At 40.5% G+C, this 19,761-nt stretch overlaps 1 protein-coding gene across 1 annotated transcript in view; it reads right to left on the bottom strand.

Annotated features, from left to right (window-relative positions):
• Positions 1-19,761, bottom strand: part of DLG2 (discs large MAGUK scaffold protein 2) — a 1,227,261-nt gene that overhangs the window by 1,032,528 nt on the left and 174,972 nt on the right. Inside the window, exon 2 of the mRNA XM_082627349.1 lies at positions 3,975-4,136. Within this exon, the coding sequence (XP_082483475.1) occupies positions 3,975-4,136 (162 nt within the window). The remainder of the gene's footprint in view (positions 1-3,974; positions 4,137-19,761) is intronic.

Raw genomic sequence — 19,761 nt, 5'->3', positions numbered from 1 at the left:
TTTTTGAGAAAGGAGGCAAGAATATACAATGGAGTAAAGACAGCCTCTTCAATAAGTGGTGCTGGGGAAACTGGACAGGTACATGTAAAAGAATGAAATTAGAATACTCCCTAACACCATACACAAAAATAAACTCAAAATGGATTAAAGACCTAAATGTAAGGTCAGACACTATAAAACTCTTAGAGGAAAACATAGGCAGAACACTCTATGAAATAAATCACAGCAAGATCCCTTTTGACCCACCTCCTAGAGCAATGGAAATAAAAACAAAAGCAAAAACAAACAAATGGGACCTAATGAAAATTAAAAGCTTCTGCACGGCAAAGGAAACCATAAATAAGAGGAAAAGACAACCCTCAGAATGGGAGAAAATATTTGCAAATGATGTGCATATTTAAAATAATGTCTTACTGCCCTTTGTTTCCCCACCACCTATCATGATACGCCTAGTAGATAGTAAATTAATACTTATTGAATTGATCTAAACTGAAAAGAAAATGTCCATACTTGATTACAGGCCAATTTCTTTTGTAGAAGATTCTAAGGTAGCATCTGAAGAGAAAGCATCCCCATCTGGAGGCAAGGAAAATAAACCGCTAAATTGCATTTCTCCTTCCAACCCCATAGTTCACACTGGCCAAGGCACTCTAATGAAAACAGGCTAATAAGCAAGCCCATCTATCAGCCAGGCAGCCGTTGTGCTCCAAAGGCAGATGAATCTTAGAACTGAGGTTTCAAGTGCTATGCGGTGATGGAAGAAATGACTGTCAAACCTGCAACAGTGAGATTACTCAGCTAATGGTTCAGAGCCCACTGAATACAACATTTAAACTGTTCTCCAGCAATCTCACACTCTGTTCAGGCATGTCACATGTAAGTTCCTAATTAATACTACAGAACCCCATTGTCTTCTAAGTAGGATTCAGGGAGCGCTATATGATTGTGTGTTCTGCCTCCTCACTCTTCCCCCTTTTAATGCTTGACCCAAGAGCACCAGACAGATCAAAGAAGCAACAACATTGAAAATATGCCAGGTCTAATGGAGAATTTGTACCCTCTTAGCATTTCTATGACTTTAATAGGCTTCCTTTATGAGAAAATAACACATTAGATTTTAATCACGCAGGTTGGCCAAACACTTGAACTGTGATAATATAATAACCTCTTAACAACTTGATTAGGAAATGTGTCCTGTTGTTATAAAAATACACGTGCTTGAGCCTGATAGTGCAGTGCTGTGCTTGGCCAACTCGTCCTGTCTCATGAGAGCCTCATGTGCCCATCTTTGCGAATATATTCAGTAGCTTCAGGTTGGTAGCCTGAAATCAGAAATGATGGGTGTGTTTACACCATGAAATTGGCAAACTTAACACATTGGGGTGTTTTCTTTTCTGGAAAAATTGTGCACATTTATCTCTATCATTGTTGCTGATAGAAGAAAGGTACACAGTCTCTTCATTAAGACAATCTAAGAGTGTATCTTGTTCAGCACAAACAACACCCCTAGAGGGTCATGAGGGAAAAGTCCTGGCCCCAAAATAGCTACCTCACAGGCTGGGTGCAGAAGTCCTGGATGAGCTCACCTTTCCATTCTCTTCACAATACATTGGGGGGGTCACACCACTGAACTGTTGATTCCAAAAAGGAAGGAAAGCCTATTCTAACCTTGATGTTTCATATCAGAGATTTATTATTCACAGGTGGCTACTTTTAAAGCAGATGTGGGAAACCTTCAATAAAAGACATCACTATAGTAAAAACATAAAAACCAAAATTTTTTTTAAAGAACATAGTAAGAAATAAGATAGAAGTGAGCAACAGAAACAGAAAACCTAAGCTAAGGAAAAGCCACCAAAGTGGAAGACACTTAACTCTGAGATTCCTAGAATCAAGGGATAAAGGGGAGATAGGAAAGATCCCTTTATATCTGAGATATGATCTTCAGAAAAAGCAAAATTTCCTTCAACTCTAATAGACATTTTCCAAATGAGGCACGAAGTAGCATAACACATGGTATAATCACCAAACTGTAGATGTTCAGATAATTATATTATCAAGTATATGCTAAAAATTTAACTCACAAAATGAAGATCTGATAGTGCTTTTATTATTTTGTTCATATTTTTTACTGTTGCCAGGCTAGCTTTAGACTAGTCTCCATTGTCCTTCTCAGCTTAAAGCCATTGGGAGCTATGCTCTAGAGCTGATTAAAAAAGGAAGTGGTAGGAAGCGGGGAAAGACAAGTTGGGAGGCCAAAAAGGAAGGGAGGTTTCATGGAGGTTCCTACAGGGATTCTTTCATCCGGTTAGAAAGAAAAACATCTGAAGTGTAAATACTCTCTGTGCAGTCCAGTCTCAGCTCTGCTCTTTCTCAGTTTACACTGGTCAGCACAGATTAAGGATGAGCAATTGTTTGCAAAGATGAAAGGTCCTTAAAGCAGGAAGGTATTCATCTGACCACAGGATAGAATCATGGATTCCTATAGTTAGACTGGAACTTAGAGACAATTTTGTGTGCCCTCCTGCTGAAAAAGGAGTCCTTTCCACCATACCACTGCCAGGTCATCATGCAAGCCTGATTTCTAGGGACAGGGAATTCCTGCTTCGCAAAGTAGTACTTTTGGGGGGTAGTTCTAACTGTCAGAAATTGTGGTCTTATAATGATCCCAAATATACATTCCTGTTAATTATGCACAGTGGTTCTGCTTCTGCCCACCAATATGGAGTTTCCTACATGATAGCCCTAAGTATAAGAAGGTAAATTCCTGTTCTCCAACCTTTAATCTACTCTTCTCCTGGCTAAAAATACCTATTTCCATCCATCAGTCAATGATTTCCAAAGAGACTCTGGGAAGAATGGAACAATGGATTCCAGAGGCAAAATATTTACATATTTTTACATATTATAAAATATTTACTGGAATTTGACAATTAGCCTAATATTCTAACTAATTTGTGGTAACTAGCACTAGTTTATTTGATAATGCGGTTTTAGGATGCCAGGGTATTAAACTCTACCAACTTTTGGAGCTATATTAAACATAATTTAGCCTTTCTTTGATGTTCTGGAAGGTATAATAAGATCCCAGAAGGCATCAGGGCAACCTTCATGGCTACATTTTTTATTGCAACACAGCTATATGAAAGTGCTAGTGAAGTGAACGTTGTAGCTAACAAAATAAAAGAAAAAAAATTTTAAGCAATATCAAGGGGTTATTTGGTAGTTTTTTGTTTTGTTTTGTTTTACATTTCAATTGTCTTCTATTACATCAGTGACTCTAGTTCCACTTTTCCTTTTTTGACTTTAACCAACACCAACATTTATAAGCTTTTATCCAAGACACAAAATCCATAGCATCAGCAAAGCAAAAGACAGAGTAAACTGCAACCAAGGAACACAGAAAATCCTTACTCTCATTTCATTGCCCCTCTTGTCAAAATAGTGTTTATCAAGAAATTTTATAAATTAAAGAAAAAAAGTAGAAAACGTTGGAAAAGTATGACACCACATAGAAAGAAATATAAAATAGAGCTGTTGATGAACCAACTCACGCATTTTCCTTTTTATTCTACATGGTAAGGAAATTACTAGGTGTCATCATGTTATGTTTACTTCCTTTGTTTTATCTGGAGCCAAGAATAGAGATGGAGAGATAGATCTGAACAAAACTTGATGTCCTCCTGGACTTTGTAAATACATGATCAGCTTATTTTCCCTTTTAGTTTTTCACTGTTTGCGCTTTCCTTAGCCCATTCTCAACAACTAAAAGGATTTGCCAGACATTTCAACAAATAACTGTAAGAACTTCCCTGTGTCAGGAATTCCCAGTAAGCCTCCAAACCACAGAAAGACCCTTTGGCAACCATGTCTCACTGTAGTGTTTTAAAAAAGCCTCACTTAAGGCCAGCAAACATCTCCCTTAGCAATGCAAACCAGTCACTGCCGCCAGCTCTAAGAGCAAAAGAACTGACCTTCAGAGGAGAGATGTGTGACTGCAAGACGTATCCATGGACATTTTCTATTTGAGACAGGTTCTTTTCCGATACATGCACAAGTTCAGGGCCTCTCACTTCGTGGGTCAGTCGAGGTAAGGAATGATCATGTGGAGTGTCCTCATCTTGATAGCGATACTTCTAGGAAAAAAGACAAGAAAGAGAAAAGCATTAGCGTTTGCAAAGTGTACAGTTCTGAACTTCACATTCTCATTTCATTTACAGGACACAGTGTGTACCTATTGCTGACATCACCAAACAGGCTTTGCTGCAGTCTCTTTTGGTGGTCACCATTAACCAGGTCAAGTGGAAGCAATACTGAACCAATCATCAATACCAACCAATGCTTGTTTTTACCTGATAATGCACTATCTCTGTTTATAAAATACAGAAGGGTGATAACGAATAAGACTGAGACTATTTACCTAAGTAAGTGAGGAGGTAACCCTCCGAATGACCAGAGTAGCTAAATATGTGCTAAAAATTCTAGGTCAAGGATGGAAAAGAAAAAGTACTGAGCAAGAAGACAGAATTCTGATACAATCATTCAGGAAACCTAATTTTGATTCACATTATGTCCAAGCCTTAAGTTCTCTAGGAAATAAGGGAAAATTTTTGCCACCTGCATTTTTTGTATTGGCCTCAAAGGAAGACAATCCTTTCTTCCTTTCATATCCAAGGAAGCGGAGTGTTGATTTGGGTTAGTTGGACTCCAGGACAAAAGATCACAATTTCCAAAGATGGAGTTTTCTTTTAAAGAACTTAAAAATCAAGGCAAAGGGTCTGCCTATATTATATTGATATGATTCCCTGAGGGGAAAGAGATAATAGTTCCTTCTCTCTTGGTCCCTTTTCCTCTTTGTCATCTTCCCTCTATATGCCTATAATAGTAAGAGCATCCTCTGGCAAAGGCCGTGCTTTGAGTCTTCCAAGCAGACCTAAGGAAGCTGGCAGAGAAGGAAAAGGGTCAGGACAAGGCATGGTCTGTGGGAGAGTAGACATGGCCATGGATCAACCTCCATCTTCAACGTTGGCCTGGGTTTCCCTCTTTTCTGTCTCTCTTTGCTTCTCACCCCTTTTCCTTCAGACCTGTCCCATTAGAGTCTCATTACTTCAAGGCTACTGGTCTACTTGGGAAAGAAAAAAGGGAATACTCTATATACTACCCCCAACCCAGTTAATAAAATGTTAGTTTGCCTTGATTTGTCTTTGTTCCCTTTGAATGGCACAGGGATATTAGGGGCAATGGTCCAAACATTGTCATAACACCATCTCGGGCTTACCTGTGATGTCTAACCTCATCCCACTACCCATTTATTATCACCACCAACAGTTATTTTTATCACATCAGGTTACTAACAACACATTTTCTTAACAAAATCATGCCTATGTTTCTTTCATTTTTAGGTGAAAAATATGACTTCTTGGACATCGGCTCTCTGTCTGACTCATAAACTGACAGTAACAAGAAGAACCACCCAGGGTTGGCAATTCAATCTGATGTCCATTCTTACTCAGAAGTTGATTATCATTACTTGTGTTTTCCAGGGAGGCTTTCTACAATGTTCCAAGCTTAATATTAGTTTCAAAACAAAAATTTCAGCTAACAATATCTTGACTGAAGTTTGCAAAGATGCTCATCTATTTCTTTCACTGCAATTCTTCTTATCTATGATGCTCCATTTTACTTATGAGAAAACTAACATTTAGAGAGGTTAAGAGACTTGTCCAGAGTCCCCTAACTAGTGGTTTTTAGAGCTGAGACCCTGTCCAGATAATTTGAATCTGAATCCTCTTTCTACTCTCATCATCCCCTCCTCTACTCACATAAGATGATGAAGCCCAAGCCTGATAACAGAATCAGCAGCTTGGTAAAAAACACTTCATGGAGAACACACAACAACCTTCATGGAGGTTAGAACATTTCTGTGAATTACAAAACACCACACTTTCATTTTCCTAACTCTATGAATAATTTGGGAAGGTAATCTGCCTCAGAAACATGGATCCAGTTTAACATTCATTCTTGATCCGTTATGTATTGTTCATTGGAAGTGGAATAATGTCATACATGTGCCCATTTTAGTGTCTCTGGCTTTCAGCCCATCTGCCCTCCACATCTCCCCCTCTTCAATTTTCTCTCAGGGAGGCACTACCATCTATGCAATCACCCGAGCCAGAAAAGTAGGAGTCAGTAAGACTCCATCCTCTCTTTCACCACCCCCTACCATCTGTCAATTTACTAAATCACTGAGTTTGCCTAATTTATATCTTAAATAGTTCTTGAGTCTACCCCATCCTCATCCCCCACCACCTCCACTAACCACTGCCCACGCTCAGGTTTTCAGCTCTCAGCTGGACCACAGCAACAGCCTCTGGACTGGTTAGACTGCTGCTGAGATTGCCCCTTTCCCATCCATCCTGTTCAATATGCCAGGGAGCTGGCGTTCTGGATCTCAAACTGACAGAGTCCTTCTCTTCAAAACCCTTCAGTGGCTCCCACTGCTCACCTGACAAAGCTTAAGCTCCCTTATCCTGCCATAAGCCACCTCCCAACACCACTACATGAGCTGAGTCCCCACTACTTCTAAACTCTTTTATCTCACCACTCTTACCTCAGGGTTATGGAATAAATATAAACAAATCATTATTTCCAGTTTTTTAAAGATTTTTAAAAAATGTTAAATACGCATAACATAAAATTTACCATCTGAGCCATTTTTAAGTGTACAGTTCAGTAATATTAAGTATATTCACATTGATGTGTAACCAATCTTCAGAATCTCTTCATCTTGCAAAACTGAAACCCTATATACCCATTAAACAACTGCCCATTTTTCCCTTCTCCATCCCCTGGCAACCGCCATTCTACTTTCTATTTCTATGAATTTGACTATACTAGATACCTCATATCACTGGAATCATACAGTATTTGCTTCTCATGACTGGCTTGTTTCATAATGCCTTCAAGGTTCCTCCACATTGTATCATGTGACAGGATTTTCTTATTTTTAAGGCTGAATAATATCCCATTTTATGTATATACCACATTTTGCTTATTCATTCATCTGTAGATGGGCAGTTGATTGCTTCTACCTCTTGGCTATTGTGCATAATACTGCTATGAACATGCATGTACAAAAATGTCTTTGGAACTATGCTTTCAATTCTTTAGCATCGATACCCAGAAGTGGAATTGCTAGATCATATGGTAATTCCATTTTTAGTTTTTTGAGGAATTCTTTTAAGCTTTTTAAAATTTAACATATGTAAAGCCATATTCATGTCACTCATAACAGTCAGGAAATGCTTGTGTTCTAAAACATAAAGATCCAAGAGCACCAAAAGTAAAATTTTGCAAAGTTAAAATGATTATGGAAGCTCCTCAAAGATCCCTGCAGTAGGATTCAGCTGGTTTAGAGAAAGATTTCATTCATTAAAAATAGACATCTCGGGCGTCCCTGGTGGCGCAGTGGTTGAGAGTCCGCCTGCCGATGCAGGGGACACGGGTTCGTGCTCCGGTCCGGCAGGATCCCACGTGCCGCGGAGCAGCTGGGCCCGTGAGCCATGGATGCTGAGCCTGCATGTCCGGAGCCTGTGCTCCGCAACGGGAGAGGCCACAGCAGTGAGAGGCCCGCATACCGCAAAAAAAAAAAAAAAAAAAAAAAAAAAAAATAGGCATCTCACTGAATTGTTTGCAGAAATAACTATCAGGACACAGATAATAAACTTACGTGGTATCTCAAAGAACTTACATAAATTACTTATTTTCATAAAATTATAACCCATTTTGAAGACTGATAGAGGCTTAAATTAGACTGTAAAATCAATCTTGATGCTCAATTAATGCTTTTTTAGTAAAAATTATTCATTTTAACATACATTGGTCCTCTGGCCTCAACTTTGTGACATGACCTTTTCTGGGCAGCTTTCATGAACTGCAAATCTGAGGTTTTGTGGGTGTTCCCATACTCCCTATATACTCCCCAAATCACAACTTTTATCATGCTATATGATTGTGTATATTTTGAGGTTTTACAGTGAACTATAAGGTTTTGTGAGAACTGGGGCCATTTGGTCTTGTTTATCCTTGTACCTCCAGTCCTTAGCCAATTGCCTGGCACATATGCTCAATAACTATTCATTGAATAAAGTTATGAGTGACAGTTGAACAAATGGATGAAATGGGTAGAACTTGCTCAAGCTACAAAGTTATTTTGGCTGCTGGATGAAGTCTCTTTCATTGCGTGAAACATTATGAACTCAGGTTTAAGCAAAAGAAGACAACCGCATCATTGGCTTGACACAATCTTAAAGGACATCAGATTCTTAAGTATTATGTATCTCTCACCACATCTTTCCTTTCAGTAATATATGCTAAGAATACAAACTGAATATGAACCAGTTCTTGACCTTAAGAAGACCATAAATTATTAAGTGAGTATACATATGGGCAGGTAAGTCACAATGCATAGTGGTAATGACTGTAAGTATAAACTGAGTTTCGTGGGAGCAGAAATGGGTCATCACCATCTCTGTCTGAGGCTTTCCAGTTTGCAATAGGATCTAGAAAGATAACAGAAAGAGGTAAGGGAAATTCTAAGCAAAGACAACAATATATGCAGAGGAGATAAGTAATAAGAGGGGGTGATGTTCTGAGGGAATAGGGAGGTCTTGAAGTAGATTGTAGCACATGCTATTGTCCCCGCCCAAATCCATGGAAGTCCCTTCTATGCATTTAAGGCCCACATCTGCATACTTCACAGTAAGATTGTCCTTGCGTGATTAAAGCCTCCTCACTTAGATGTATCTGGGAGTTATACTAGAAACCCCAAATCCCACCCCTCAAACTGAAACAAAATGCCCTGCAAATTACCCTCCAAAGCACCTGATAGCATGAGTCTGAAGCTAGACTGCCCCTGGACCTACATTCTTGCAGAACTCCTTGGTGCTTTCCTTACTCCTTTAAGGGCCTTTCTTGGGAACTGCCTTCCAGAAATCATATGTACACTACTACCCATTTTAGGTCTGCTTCTGGTGAACTGATGTTTAAGAATGGGATGCGAGGTGGAGTATGGCAGGAGACGAGGCTGAAAGGCAGACTGCTATCTATTGTAGGCAATAGGGACCATCCAAGAGACCTAAAGAGTACTCTTCCTGGTACCAGCCAGGTATTCCTCCTCCTTTATTTTTGCAGTTTTCTCCAAGAGATGACTAAGCAAAAGATGACAAGAACCAGTGAGAAGTACCATATTTAACTGAAATATGAGTCTCCAGAGGAATCACCCTGATATGGTTTAGTAAAATCTCTCTGCTTGGATTCAATTTTGGCTGGACCAAAAATGATATTTTTGGTAATACTAATACTACTATTAATATTAACACTATTAACAGAAATACTAATCCTAACACTAATCGTAATATTAAAACCAATAATAATAGCAGTTAATGTGCCAGGAACTATGCTAAATGCTTTATACACATCATCACACCTGTGAGATAGGTGTTCTCATCCTCCTCACCTGAGGCTTGGTTAGTTAGGCAGTTTTTTTCCAAGCTTACATACCTGGTGAGTGGCAAACCAGGATTCAAACACAAGTTTGACTCTCGAGCTAGAGCACTTAAATATTCTTCGAAACTAATTAGGACTCAAAGATCTTAAGAGACTAACTTTATCTTCAGGAAACATAATTCTTAGGAAATCTTCAAGAGTCATCTAACAAGGGAGATTAAACAACTCCACAGAGGTCATACCCTGATTTAAGAATCAGCTCTAATTTTCTGGGCAATTCTGAGTCCTCTCTCATTTCCAGGGCTTGTCTCTTAGGTACTGATGCCATACTGGGCATCTTTGAGGGTTTCTGCGTTGCCTGTAAAAGGAGGGCCATTGAGGAAGGCCTCTGTTTTGAAACCTGTGCCTTCTTCTTTTCCTCTCCTCAGCTTGGTCCTTTGGAGGGGACTCTGGAGCAACGGAATTTTTGTAAACAGATTATATCTTCTCTCCCAGCTCTAACAGGAGTGAGGCAGCAGTGCTCAGGACAGGGAAGACTGATTCTTATTCATGTCCCCTGTCATAGATCATTTTGTCCCTGACTTCTGGAATCCTATCCCTTTCCCCCTTCTGAAGTTTAGCCTCTACCCCTGGGCTCCTTCATCAGGCAAACTTTTTCAGATCCTTGATAATCAGATTGGGTGTCATCACCTCTTGGAAGCATTCTCTGACTGCTAAGTTTAAAAGGATATCCTTTCTTTATGCTCCCAGAGTGTTCTGCATGGATTCCTGTTCTTGAGTAGCAACAACTCTATACCACAATGATCTGTGTGCCCATCTCTCCTACTAGCCCATGAGAGCCTCTGAGCAGAGATGGAGTCATATTCATCTCAATCTCCAGTGCCCCATAGTAAGATACATAGTAAGAGACCAACGCATGTGACTTTAAGTGAACTAAACTTAAATCATCTGAGCAATAAATTGGACCAAAAAGCCCTCCCAGCTGAACCTGCAAGTAATCATACTGGTACTCCTTTTCTACCACAGGACCTCCATGTGGATGGCCAAAGGCTGGGAAATTCAACCAGATTCTGCTCACCACGTTCTGTTGATGCCTGTATGAATCAGAACCGTCCTGTTACCCAGGATTCAAACGCAGGTGCCTACATGCATCTGATCCATCACTGGATGTTCTGCAGTTTGGAAGATGGTGCTGCACCATGGGCACAGTGTATACCAGCTGAGGGAGAAGTCACAAATCTTTCAAGGCCTCATAAATAAAAACCTGAATCTATCTCTGTTTCTGCATTAAAAGTGTTCTGCTTCCCCCTTGCAGCAGGAGTTGGCACTGTTCTGATGAGACAGAGAAACAAACTCTGAGAACCGGAATATGTTTGGTGCTCTTGAAAGGCAAGTCATATTATAATGCCTAACACTTAGTGAATGTTGTCCACTTTTCTAAGAGTGTTATAGAAAGTATCCCATTTAAGACTTACAGCAACACTATACAGCAGGTACAAAATTAAGGAAGGATTACAGTTTCTTCCACAAAGCCTGACATTGAGGAAATGCTCAAAACCTCTTAGCTCCTCGGCTTCTGTTACTATAGCAACAAATAGCATTTTCTGCGACAAGTCTTATCTCCCCCTCTGGAGTCTAAGTTCTTTGAGGCCAGGAGCCCCTGCCATCTCTCTGTCTTCCGCAGAGTGTCAGGCCAGAACAATGGCCACAGAGAGTGTGTCCAATGGAGCCGGCTGACAATGCTGCCGCTGGAAGGAAGTCTCTCAGTTTTAAAAATGTGCTTTGGCAGAAGAGAAGCACAGACTTTAGGAGAAGCATGAAGTCACTTAGAAAGTTGAAAATAAATAACAGACTTGCAAAGAGTGATGATCCCTAAGAAAGAAGTGAATGCAGCTCAGAAAACAGGAAAAACCCAAAGAGGCCGGAAAGCAGTCTTGAAAAATGAATTACATGGAAATGAAGGGTTTTCATTTCCTCTCAAGACTGTATACGTTTAACTTTCAAAACAGGGTATTCTCATCCAGGCCCCGCCAGCCACCATCTTATTTTGAGGAAAATATTTTGTTTAAATACTTTGCTATTTCTTTACCGGAATTTTATTTACCAGAGACTCGGGCAGTATGTAGCCAGCCAGCTCTCTTTTCCAGCTGCTTCCTTTTTGCATGATGTCTTAGCCTATCTGTGACCTGTGACCCATCTCCATTGCCACACCTACGGCATCCTCTCTCTAACCCACTGCCTCCCTTTCTGGAGGGAAAACTTGGATAAAAGAAAGAAACAAGAGAAGAAAAAAGAATGGTTAATGCAGTGATCAGATCAGTATTTACATTCATTTCTTTGATTTGAAATAAATTCTCTGCTATTTTGGCTAGCGCAGGGTTCTCTTTCCCCTTTCCATCCATTTTGTCCACTATCCCAATCTATCCCTCCAGAACAGTTGCATGCACGTTGCAAATCTGGAGGAGAGGGGTTTAGAGAGGAGGAAAATGGGAGGAGGAAGAGCCAGAAAGAAATACCTAATTTCCCACTTTACTTCCTCAAGGAACCCTCCTGGCTTCTCAGATTAGGGGATTCTCCTCCCTGTATCTCACTGCTCCCTGCCTCTCAGGATTTCAGGGTACCGTGTATTCATTTTTCATAAAACTCGTCGCATTTTTATTTTACATTTATTTCTGTGATCATTTGCTTAATGTCTGCCTCCCCCACTAAACTGAAACCTCTGTGGGGGTCTGGGACCCTGTCTGCTTGGTTCACTACTGACCTCTAGTGCCTGCTACATGGCAGGTTCTCAATCAACATTCATTGAACAAATAGTAGCCTGTGGCCAAATCTCTCTCCAAAATCCACTACTCAAAACAGTTAATAAAAGTGGGTCAAAGCTCACTGATGGCTGATTGCACACAGATCTTCCCCAAGTGAAGTTATCCTTAAAAAAAAAAAAAAAAAAAAAAGATCCACAATCGGCAATACAGCTGGCCCAAGGGATATTTGAAATAGGAATTTTTCGAAGAGGGGAGCAGGATGTAAGTAACAGGACAGATGTGAGGGATGAAAAGCACTCCCAGGTGCTCCATTTGAATTTTTTTTCAAACAAAACTCACAAATGAAAGGAAATACTTTCCCACTTTTTGCCACAAAGAACAGGACAAGCCAGGATGTTAATTAAATTACAAATCAGCTGTCTGCTTGCAACTGACAGAGCTTTGTGTGCTTCCAAGCAATGTCAGATATTTTAAACCCTCTGTAAGTACCTACAATGAGGGAGCTGCCAGGAAGAATGCTTTCATGAATATTTAATGGATGCTAAGATCCTTTTTAAAGAACTGATGATTTAAATAATCATGAGGGGACTTTAGCTCAGTGCTGCCCTCCATCTGTTAACTGAAGCTGCAGAAAATGGAGCTTGGCAAGCTTTCCCTCCTAAAACTCAGAGTGAGGCCCGAGACCCAGGGGAGGCCAGGCTCACCCAGGAGAGGTCACTGTAGGACTAGACAGCCGAAGGTCTCTGGAAAAGTCAGAATGGGACCACAGACCTATGATCTGGGAAAATAATGGGTGTGGAATTGTAAAATGAATTTGTATAAGATGTCACACATGCGGGTTGCTATTTACAATTTACAAAGCACTGTCAGAAACATTGTCTCAAGTAATTCTCTTAAGAATTGGAAAAAGAAGGTATTATCACTTTAATTTCCAAATGAGAAAACAGGATCAGAGAGTCTCCAAAGCGTTAAACAAATGGCAAAGCTGGGTTTCAAACAGACATAGCCAGCTGAGCCCCAAAGGCAGCCCAATACAGCGGAATGTGAATGAATTCTGGCATTAGAAATACGGGTTCAAATCTTGCATCATTTGTCAAGTTGCTGGTATCTCTGATCTTCAGGTGACTGAAGCTATAAACTGGGAATTACAGGATCAACCTCGTAGAAATATGAGCATTGGATGAGACACTGTATCGCTAGCACATAGTAGCTGCTCAATCAAACCTAATGCTCTCCTTTCTGGAACTGTCAAGTTTTGCACTTTGCAGGTCTAGCATCATAAAAACTGGTGCCTAAGAGTGAACTCTTCAGACGGTTAGTGCTGTCTGTTAGACTTTAGAAATATAAAATATAACTAACCGAAGGAAAAAAAATAGCTTTACTTAATTATTTATTTTTTTGCTTTCCATTTCTTCAAAGCATACAATTACAACTTTTCACACGACTCTAACCTGTGCTCCAATCTCGCAGCTCTCCTGACCCCATGAAGGACTTTTCAACCTTCTTTTATGTCATCTTCAAGCTTGAAAACCTTCCAAGCTTTCCTAAACCATCTCCACTCAACTCAGTCTGCTCTGACCATTCCAGCTCCTATTTCTGCTCTCTCCTCTCAATTTTTGCACTTAACAAGAATTTATTTCTAGTTATAAAATAAATAAGCCATGGGGATGTAGTGTACAGCAATGGTGACTGTAGCTAATAACACTGTTTTTTAAAAAAGAATTTCTTGAGCACCTACTATGTGCCAGATATTGTAAGTGCTAGGGATGCAACAGTGAACAAGAAAGACAAATCCCCTCCCTATGCTTTGTTCTTGATGTCTTCTCTTCCTCTAATAACCTTCCCAACTGTCTCTCACCTGGCTATTGCTCAACCTTAAAATTTAGCTCATGTATGATTTCTTCAGAGATGCTTTCCCTGGACACCCAGGTTTGGCTGTGCCTTTTTCCTGTGCTCACATAACTGATACCCTGAGAATCCCTCTTTTTTGAAAAAAAGCATGTATGCATCTGCTTTTCTCATGGGAGCATAAAGACTTCTTCATTCATTATTGTAACATCGGCAGCAAATATTCTGTCTGGGACCCGAGGTGCTTAAGAAATGCTTCTGAACTGAACTACACCCTGTGGAGATGTAAATTCCTAGGACTCTTGTGTATTCCACCACACCTAGCACATTCTAAAAATAGCATGTACTCAAGAAACCTGTCTGGAGGCTATAGGAGATCTGATTATGGAACAGCACCCTGTCAGATTTTGAGTAATAAAACGCGAAACTGGCTCACTGTGTCACACAGGTAGTGAAGTGGGGTAGGTTTCATTTAAACTGAATTGTTCAAGTTTTGGGTGTGAGACACGTGGGAAGGAGTGTTGGCTGGTGGCTTTCTGGAGCAAGGAGTTGAGAGGAGGAAAAATTATAATATGCAAGATGGGAACTGAGGGACCTCTCTCTTCTCCCCTAGTCTGCCAGCATTGAGTTAGAGAAACTAAGGAAGCACAGCACATCAATGAGGCCACCCCAAGTAATTTTACCTGAGACTCTCTAAACCCCAGGCCAGCAGCTTGACACAAAGACAAGTGTACCAACCTTGATAAGCACAGTAGAATATATTAAAGTGTATGCAAGGCAGGGAAGGACTCTGGAAGCATGCACACTACGCTGACAGTGGTTGTCTCTGGGTAATCATTAATTTCATTTTTTGAGCTACATGTCTTACTTCGAGAATAAAAATAATGAACAAAATAGAATATGTAAGAGATGATCAAGTATTTGCTTGGTTGTAATGGAGAAGGTCCAGTGGACTTCCAGCTTTATGGTGAGGGAAAATTCTCCAGCCCTGGAAACGGTTTATACAGATTTGGTTGAGCTAACTTTGGCTGAAGGATGCAAGGATGACTGACAGCTGACAAATGAAGGAGGAGGAGCTGGGAAGGAAGAAGGCTTGAAGTCAAATTGCTTTGTTCCCAAGAAATCAAAGCAATGATTTGGGAACAAACTCAACAATTAGTTTGTCCATTTGAAGCACAACTTCAAATACTGTCTGAGTAATGCTCCAGGGATAATTGCCACTGGATTCAAGCCGTGGCAGTAAGATCCTGTGGGCTGTCACTGTCTGACTCAGTCCACCAGCTGTGCCACAGCTGCAGCATCTGTGAGAGTCATTCACCGCTGTGTTCTGCTGAGGGTGCCTGGTGCCCAGAAAAGATGAATTGTTTATTTCAGCAGAATACTTAGTCAAGTGACGCAAACTCTCTGCACCTCGGTTTCCTGCGTTTCAATTCTGTTCCTGTCACTAATGGGCAATGCGACTTCAGGCAAGTGTGGAAGCGCTCTGAAACTCAGATTCCTCATTTGTAAAATGGGGCTAATAATACTCATAACCGTGTTGCTATGCGAAATTGATGAGATAATATGCATAAATGTCTTGGCATGGGGCCTGACTCCTGACTGATGCTTAGGAAATCTAAGCCTCTTCCGATTTCTGTATGTGTCATATACTCATCATTTCAAGTATTGTCAGAAGGGTCACAACACACACACGCACACACATGCGCACATACGCACACACACGCATGTACCTATTCAATTCAACCTTATTACTTTATAGGGAACTGGTTTCCTCCATGCTTTCACAAGCATCCCAGCAGCATTATAGATGAGCACAAATCCTCTGAGAGAGGCCGACTGAGTTGCAAAGGCCTTGCCTCCACTGCTCCAAGATTCAGTGTCTCTTCTGTATGTGAGGACATCTTACCTTTTCAATCAAGGTTTCCACCTGGGCCAAGGCTCCTAGCCTCCTCTGTCCATGAGCATCATTTCCATCCAGCAGGCAGAGAGAAAACAGTCTCAGACACAGGTGCTGAACATGCTACCACTGCCCACTCTCACTCCCCTTCTGACCTATTTGAGGTTCTGGACCTTAGAACCTGCTGTGGAATTGGCACCTGCCCAACGCTTCCATCCATATCTGACTTCCCGAGACTAGACCACTTGCCCACCTGAAACTAGAACTTCTTCTGGATTCTTTCTGGCCGGCCGTGTGCCTGCTCCTGGGTTTTCCTGGACAGCCTGTCTGCATGTGCTTCCTCTTTGACACCAGAGAGGGTAAAATCCCTTCCTAATAAGACGTATCATCACCCATTCATTCAACAAACTATTTATCAAGCACCTTATAGACTAATCACTAAATTTTAAGTGCTGGGAATACAGTAGTAAAAAAATACATGACCTCTTAGAGTTAAATTTTAGTTACATTAAGTAATATAGCTCTTTTCCTGAATTCTCTTTTTTTTTGGCCCCTCATCATGCTTCCTTTACCCAAAAGCAAGCATGAACAGTTGTGTTCTCCATGGAAAGATGCCAGGTGGTCTAAGTGGGCAACCAGTCCAAATTGTCTCTGGTAGTGGCCTAAGTGGGCTTGATCCATCCAGCTGTTCTTATCGAGCTGCCTTTGTCCCCAAGCCCCTCATGACAAGCTGCTCTTAGTGACACTGGAACATGGAACAGGTGAAAGATCAAAGACAAAAGGTGTGGCCTTGACTCTGGCCTCACTGGCAGTGGGTTCCAGTCAAAGAGGATTATTTGGCAACCAGATACTGTCATAAAAATATTAATATTTCCTCAAATAAAGTTGTTTCATAATCCATGCTTGGTGGTTTAATCTCCAAATAAGATATGCTTCCCTTGGGAAGTCATTTCTATACTTAATCTAGGTTATTTAAATATACGATTGAATACACAATTGTAGAATGCTGTTTTGTGCTTATTACAACCTTAAGATGTAAGCCCCAAATCAAGAAAACCTAGAAAGTTTTCTCATTTCCTTATCCTGATGCCCTACTGGGAACTGACAGTATCACCTTTCAGATGACTGGCTACAAGATAGCATGCATATATATTGATGCTTTACAGGTATTTATTTATTTAATCCTTACAACAAACTTACATTAGTTACTCTTTTATTTCCCTCATTTTACAGATGAGAAATTAGAGGCAGAGAGAAATTAAGTATTAAGTAACTAGTTCATACAACTAGCAGAGAAGCTAAGATTCATACCTCACTATTCTCATAATCCTTACCTTTAATCCTGTACTATATAGTATCTCTCAGGTATTGTGCATTTCTTTTTTTTTTTCTTTTTGGCGGTACGCGGGCCTCTCACTGCTGCAGCCTCTGCCGCTGCGGAGCACAGGCTCCAGACGCGCAGGCTCAGCGGCCATGGCTCACGGGCCCAGCCGCTCCGCGGCATGTGGGATCTTCCCGGACCCGGGCACGACCCCGTGTCCCCTGCATCGGCAGGCGGACTCTCAACCACTGCGCCACCAGGGAAGCCCTTGTGCATTTCTTATTCTCCGACTCAAGTATTTCTTCTGTGTATGGTAGATACTTTGGTTCTTTGCTTTAAAAGTCAAGGTCTGGGGAATTCCCTGGAGGTCTAGTGGTTAAGACTCTACACTTTCACTGCCGAGGGCCCGGGTTCGATCCCTGGTGGGGGAAGTAATAGCCCACGAACAGTGCAGCGCGGCCAAAGGAAAAAAAAATTTTTTTTTAATTATAAAAAAAGTCAAGGTCTGGAAGTTTCCCTTTATCCTTGTGGAGACATAGAATACCATTGAGAGAAAGTATAAATAGAAATAACCTAGTTGATGATACTGCCATTTCCGTGGTCACCCAAATACAAAACTCCACAGATGAAGATAATCCTTCAGCTTCTTTCCCTTCGCATGACTTCCAGAATAAGATCAATATAATTCAGTTGGCAGAACATGATAATATGAAGGTCAAGGCCAAAATGGATCTGATGAAGGTAGTGATGCTATGTTTGTAGCCATCTCAGGACCCCTCTGGCGTGTAGGAGGGATTTAGTCATTTTACCAAGTGAATAAGTCTAATACAGGTTAAATGCATTCTACTTCAGCCGGGAGTCTTGTTCTTTTCTCTTTTTTCATTTCCATTGCCCTTTGCCCCATCAGGCCCTGTTTCCTCTCCCCAGAATATTGCACTTGCCTCCTACTTCTCTTTCCAAGTGCATTCTTACCACTTCCCTACCCTTCCTTTACATCTTTTCCCACTCCATCCCCCACAGTCTATCATTCCACCATTCTGAATTCTTTGTGACTTGAAGGTAGCAGATGGACTTGAAGTAACTGTTATCTATTCTGCCTGGGGTATTAGATATTGTGTCAGTCTCCCACCAAAAATGACCTCCTGTTTTTAACAAACCTGAGCATTGGCCTAACTCCAGGTTAGACATTCTTCTTCCTGACTCATCTTTCTGATTTGGGTCATAGCAGCAATCTTAAATGGCCAAAGCACATGAGGGCAGAGAGGAGAGCCCAACCCCTCAGCTTATACAGGGGGAATTGCTACATTCTTAGAAAATAAGTATTTTGTATTTTGATAAAACTCATATTGAAAATTCATTCTGAAGTCTTTCATGAATACACAATAATTTGTATCAGCCATACAAGCTATAAAGAATATAAACTCCCTCGTATCTATCACTCAGCTTTAAGAAGTGGAGTATTTTCAACACAGTGGAAGCTGCTAGGTACCCATCCCCAGTTGTATCTATCTCCCTCTCCTCAAAAGTCACGGTTAAATTTTGTGTTCACAATTCCCTGATTTTCTCAGTGGTTTCACTACATAGATATGCATCTGTGAAAGTTAATTTTACATGTCAACTTGGCTAAACTATAGTAGCCCATTATTTAATCTAGGTGTTGCTCTACAAGAATTTTGTAACTGTGGTTAACATTTACAATAAATTGATTTTAAGGAAAAGAGATTAACCTCAATCTAGGTGGGCCTGGTCTAATCAGTTGAAGGGATTTACGAGCAAAACAGATTTCTGAGAAGAAGAAATCTCATTTGTGGACTGTTGCTGCAGCTGTTGCTCCTGCCTGAGAATTTCCATCCTGTCAGTCTGCCCTATGGATTTCGGACTAGTCATCCCCCACAATCACATGAGCCAATTCCCTAAAAAAAATTCTTGAATACACACACACACACACACACTGGTTTTGTTTCTGTGGTAGGACCTTGACTAATATGGAATCCCTAAAAAATGTGTAGATTTTGTCTTTTTTGAAACTTTAAATAAGCAGTTTCATATTGCAGCTTTTTCTGCAATACTATGAAATTCATTCATGTTGGTGTATATAGGTCTAGTTCATTTCCTTTAAATTTTGTACAGTATGTCATTGTATGAGACACCACATGCACCATTTTCCTGCTAAAGTGCACTCAGACTATTTTTCTTTTCCTTTCTGGAATAATAACACAATTATAACAACATGGCTATAACATTCATGTATATGTTTTTTGGTATACATATGTAAGAATCTCATTAGGGCATATGGCTAGGAATAGAATTTCTGGATCATAGAGTATGTGCATCTTCAACTTTCTTAGATAACTAAATTGTTCCAAAATGGTTGTATCTATCATCAGAAATATACCAATTTGCACCCTGCCATCAATATGTAACAG

The sequence above is a fragment of the Mesoplodon mirus genome (genome assembly GCF_964341445.2).
Source record: "Mesoplodon mirus genome assembly, chromosome: 7".
In the NCBI taxonomy this organism is placed as follows: domain Eukaryota; kingdom Metazoa; phylum Chordata; class Mammalia; order Artiodactyla; family Ziphiidae; genus Mesoplodon; species Mesoplodon mirus.
Note: the sequence above shows the minus strand (reverse complement) of the source record. Positions and strands in the feature narration are given on the sequence as shown.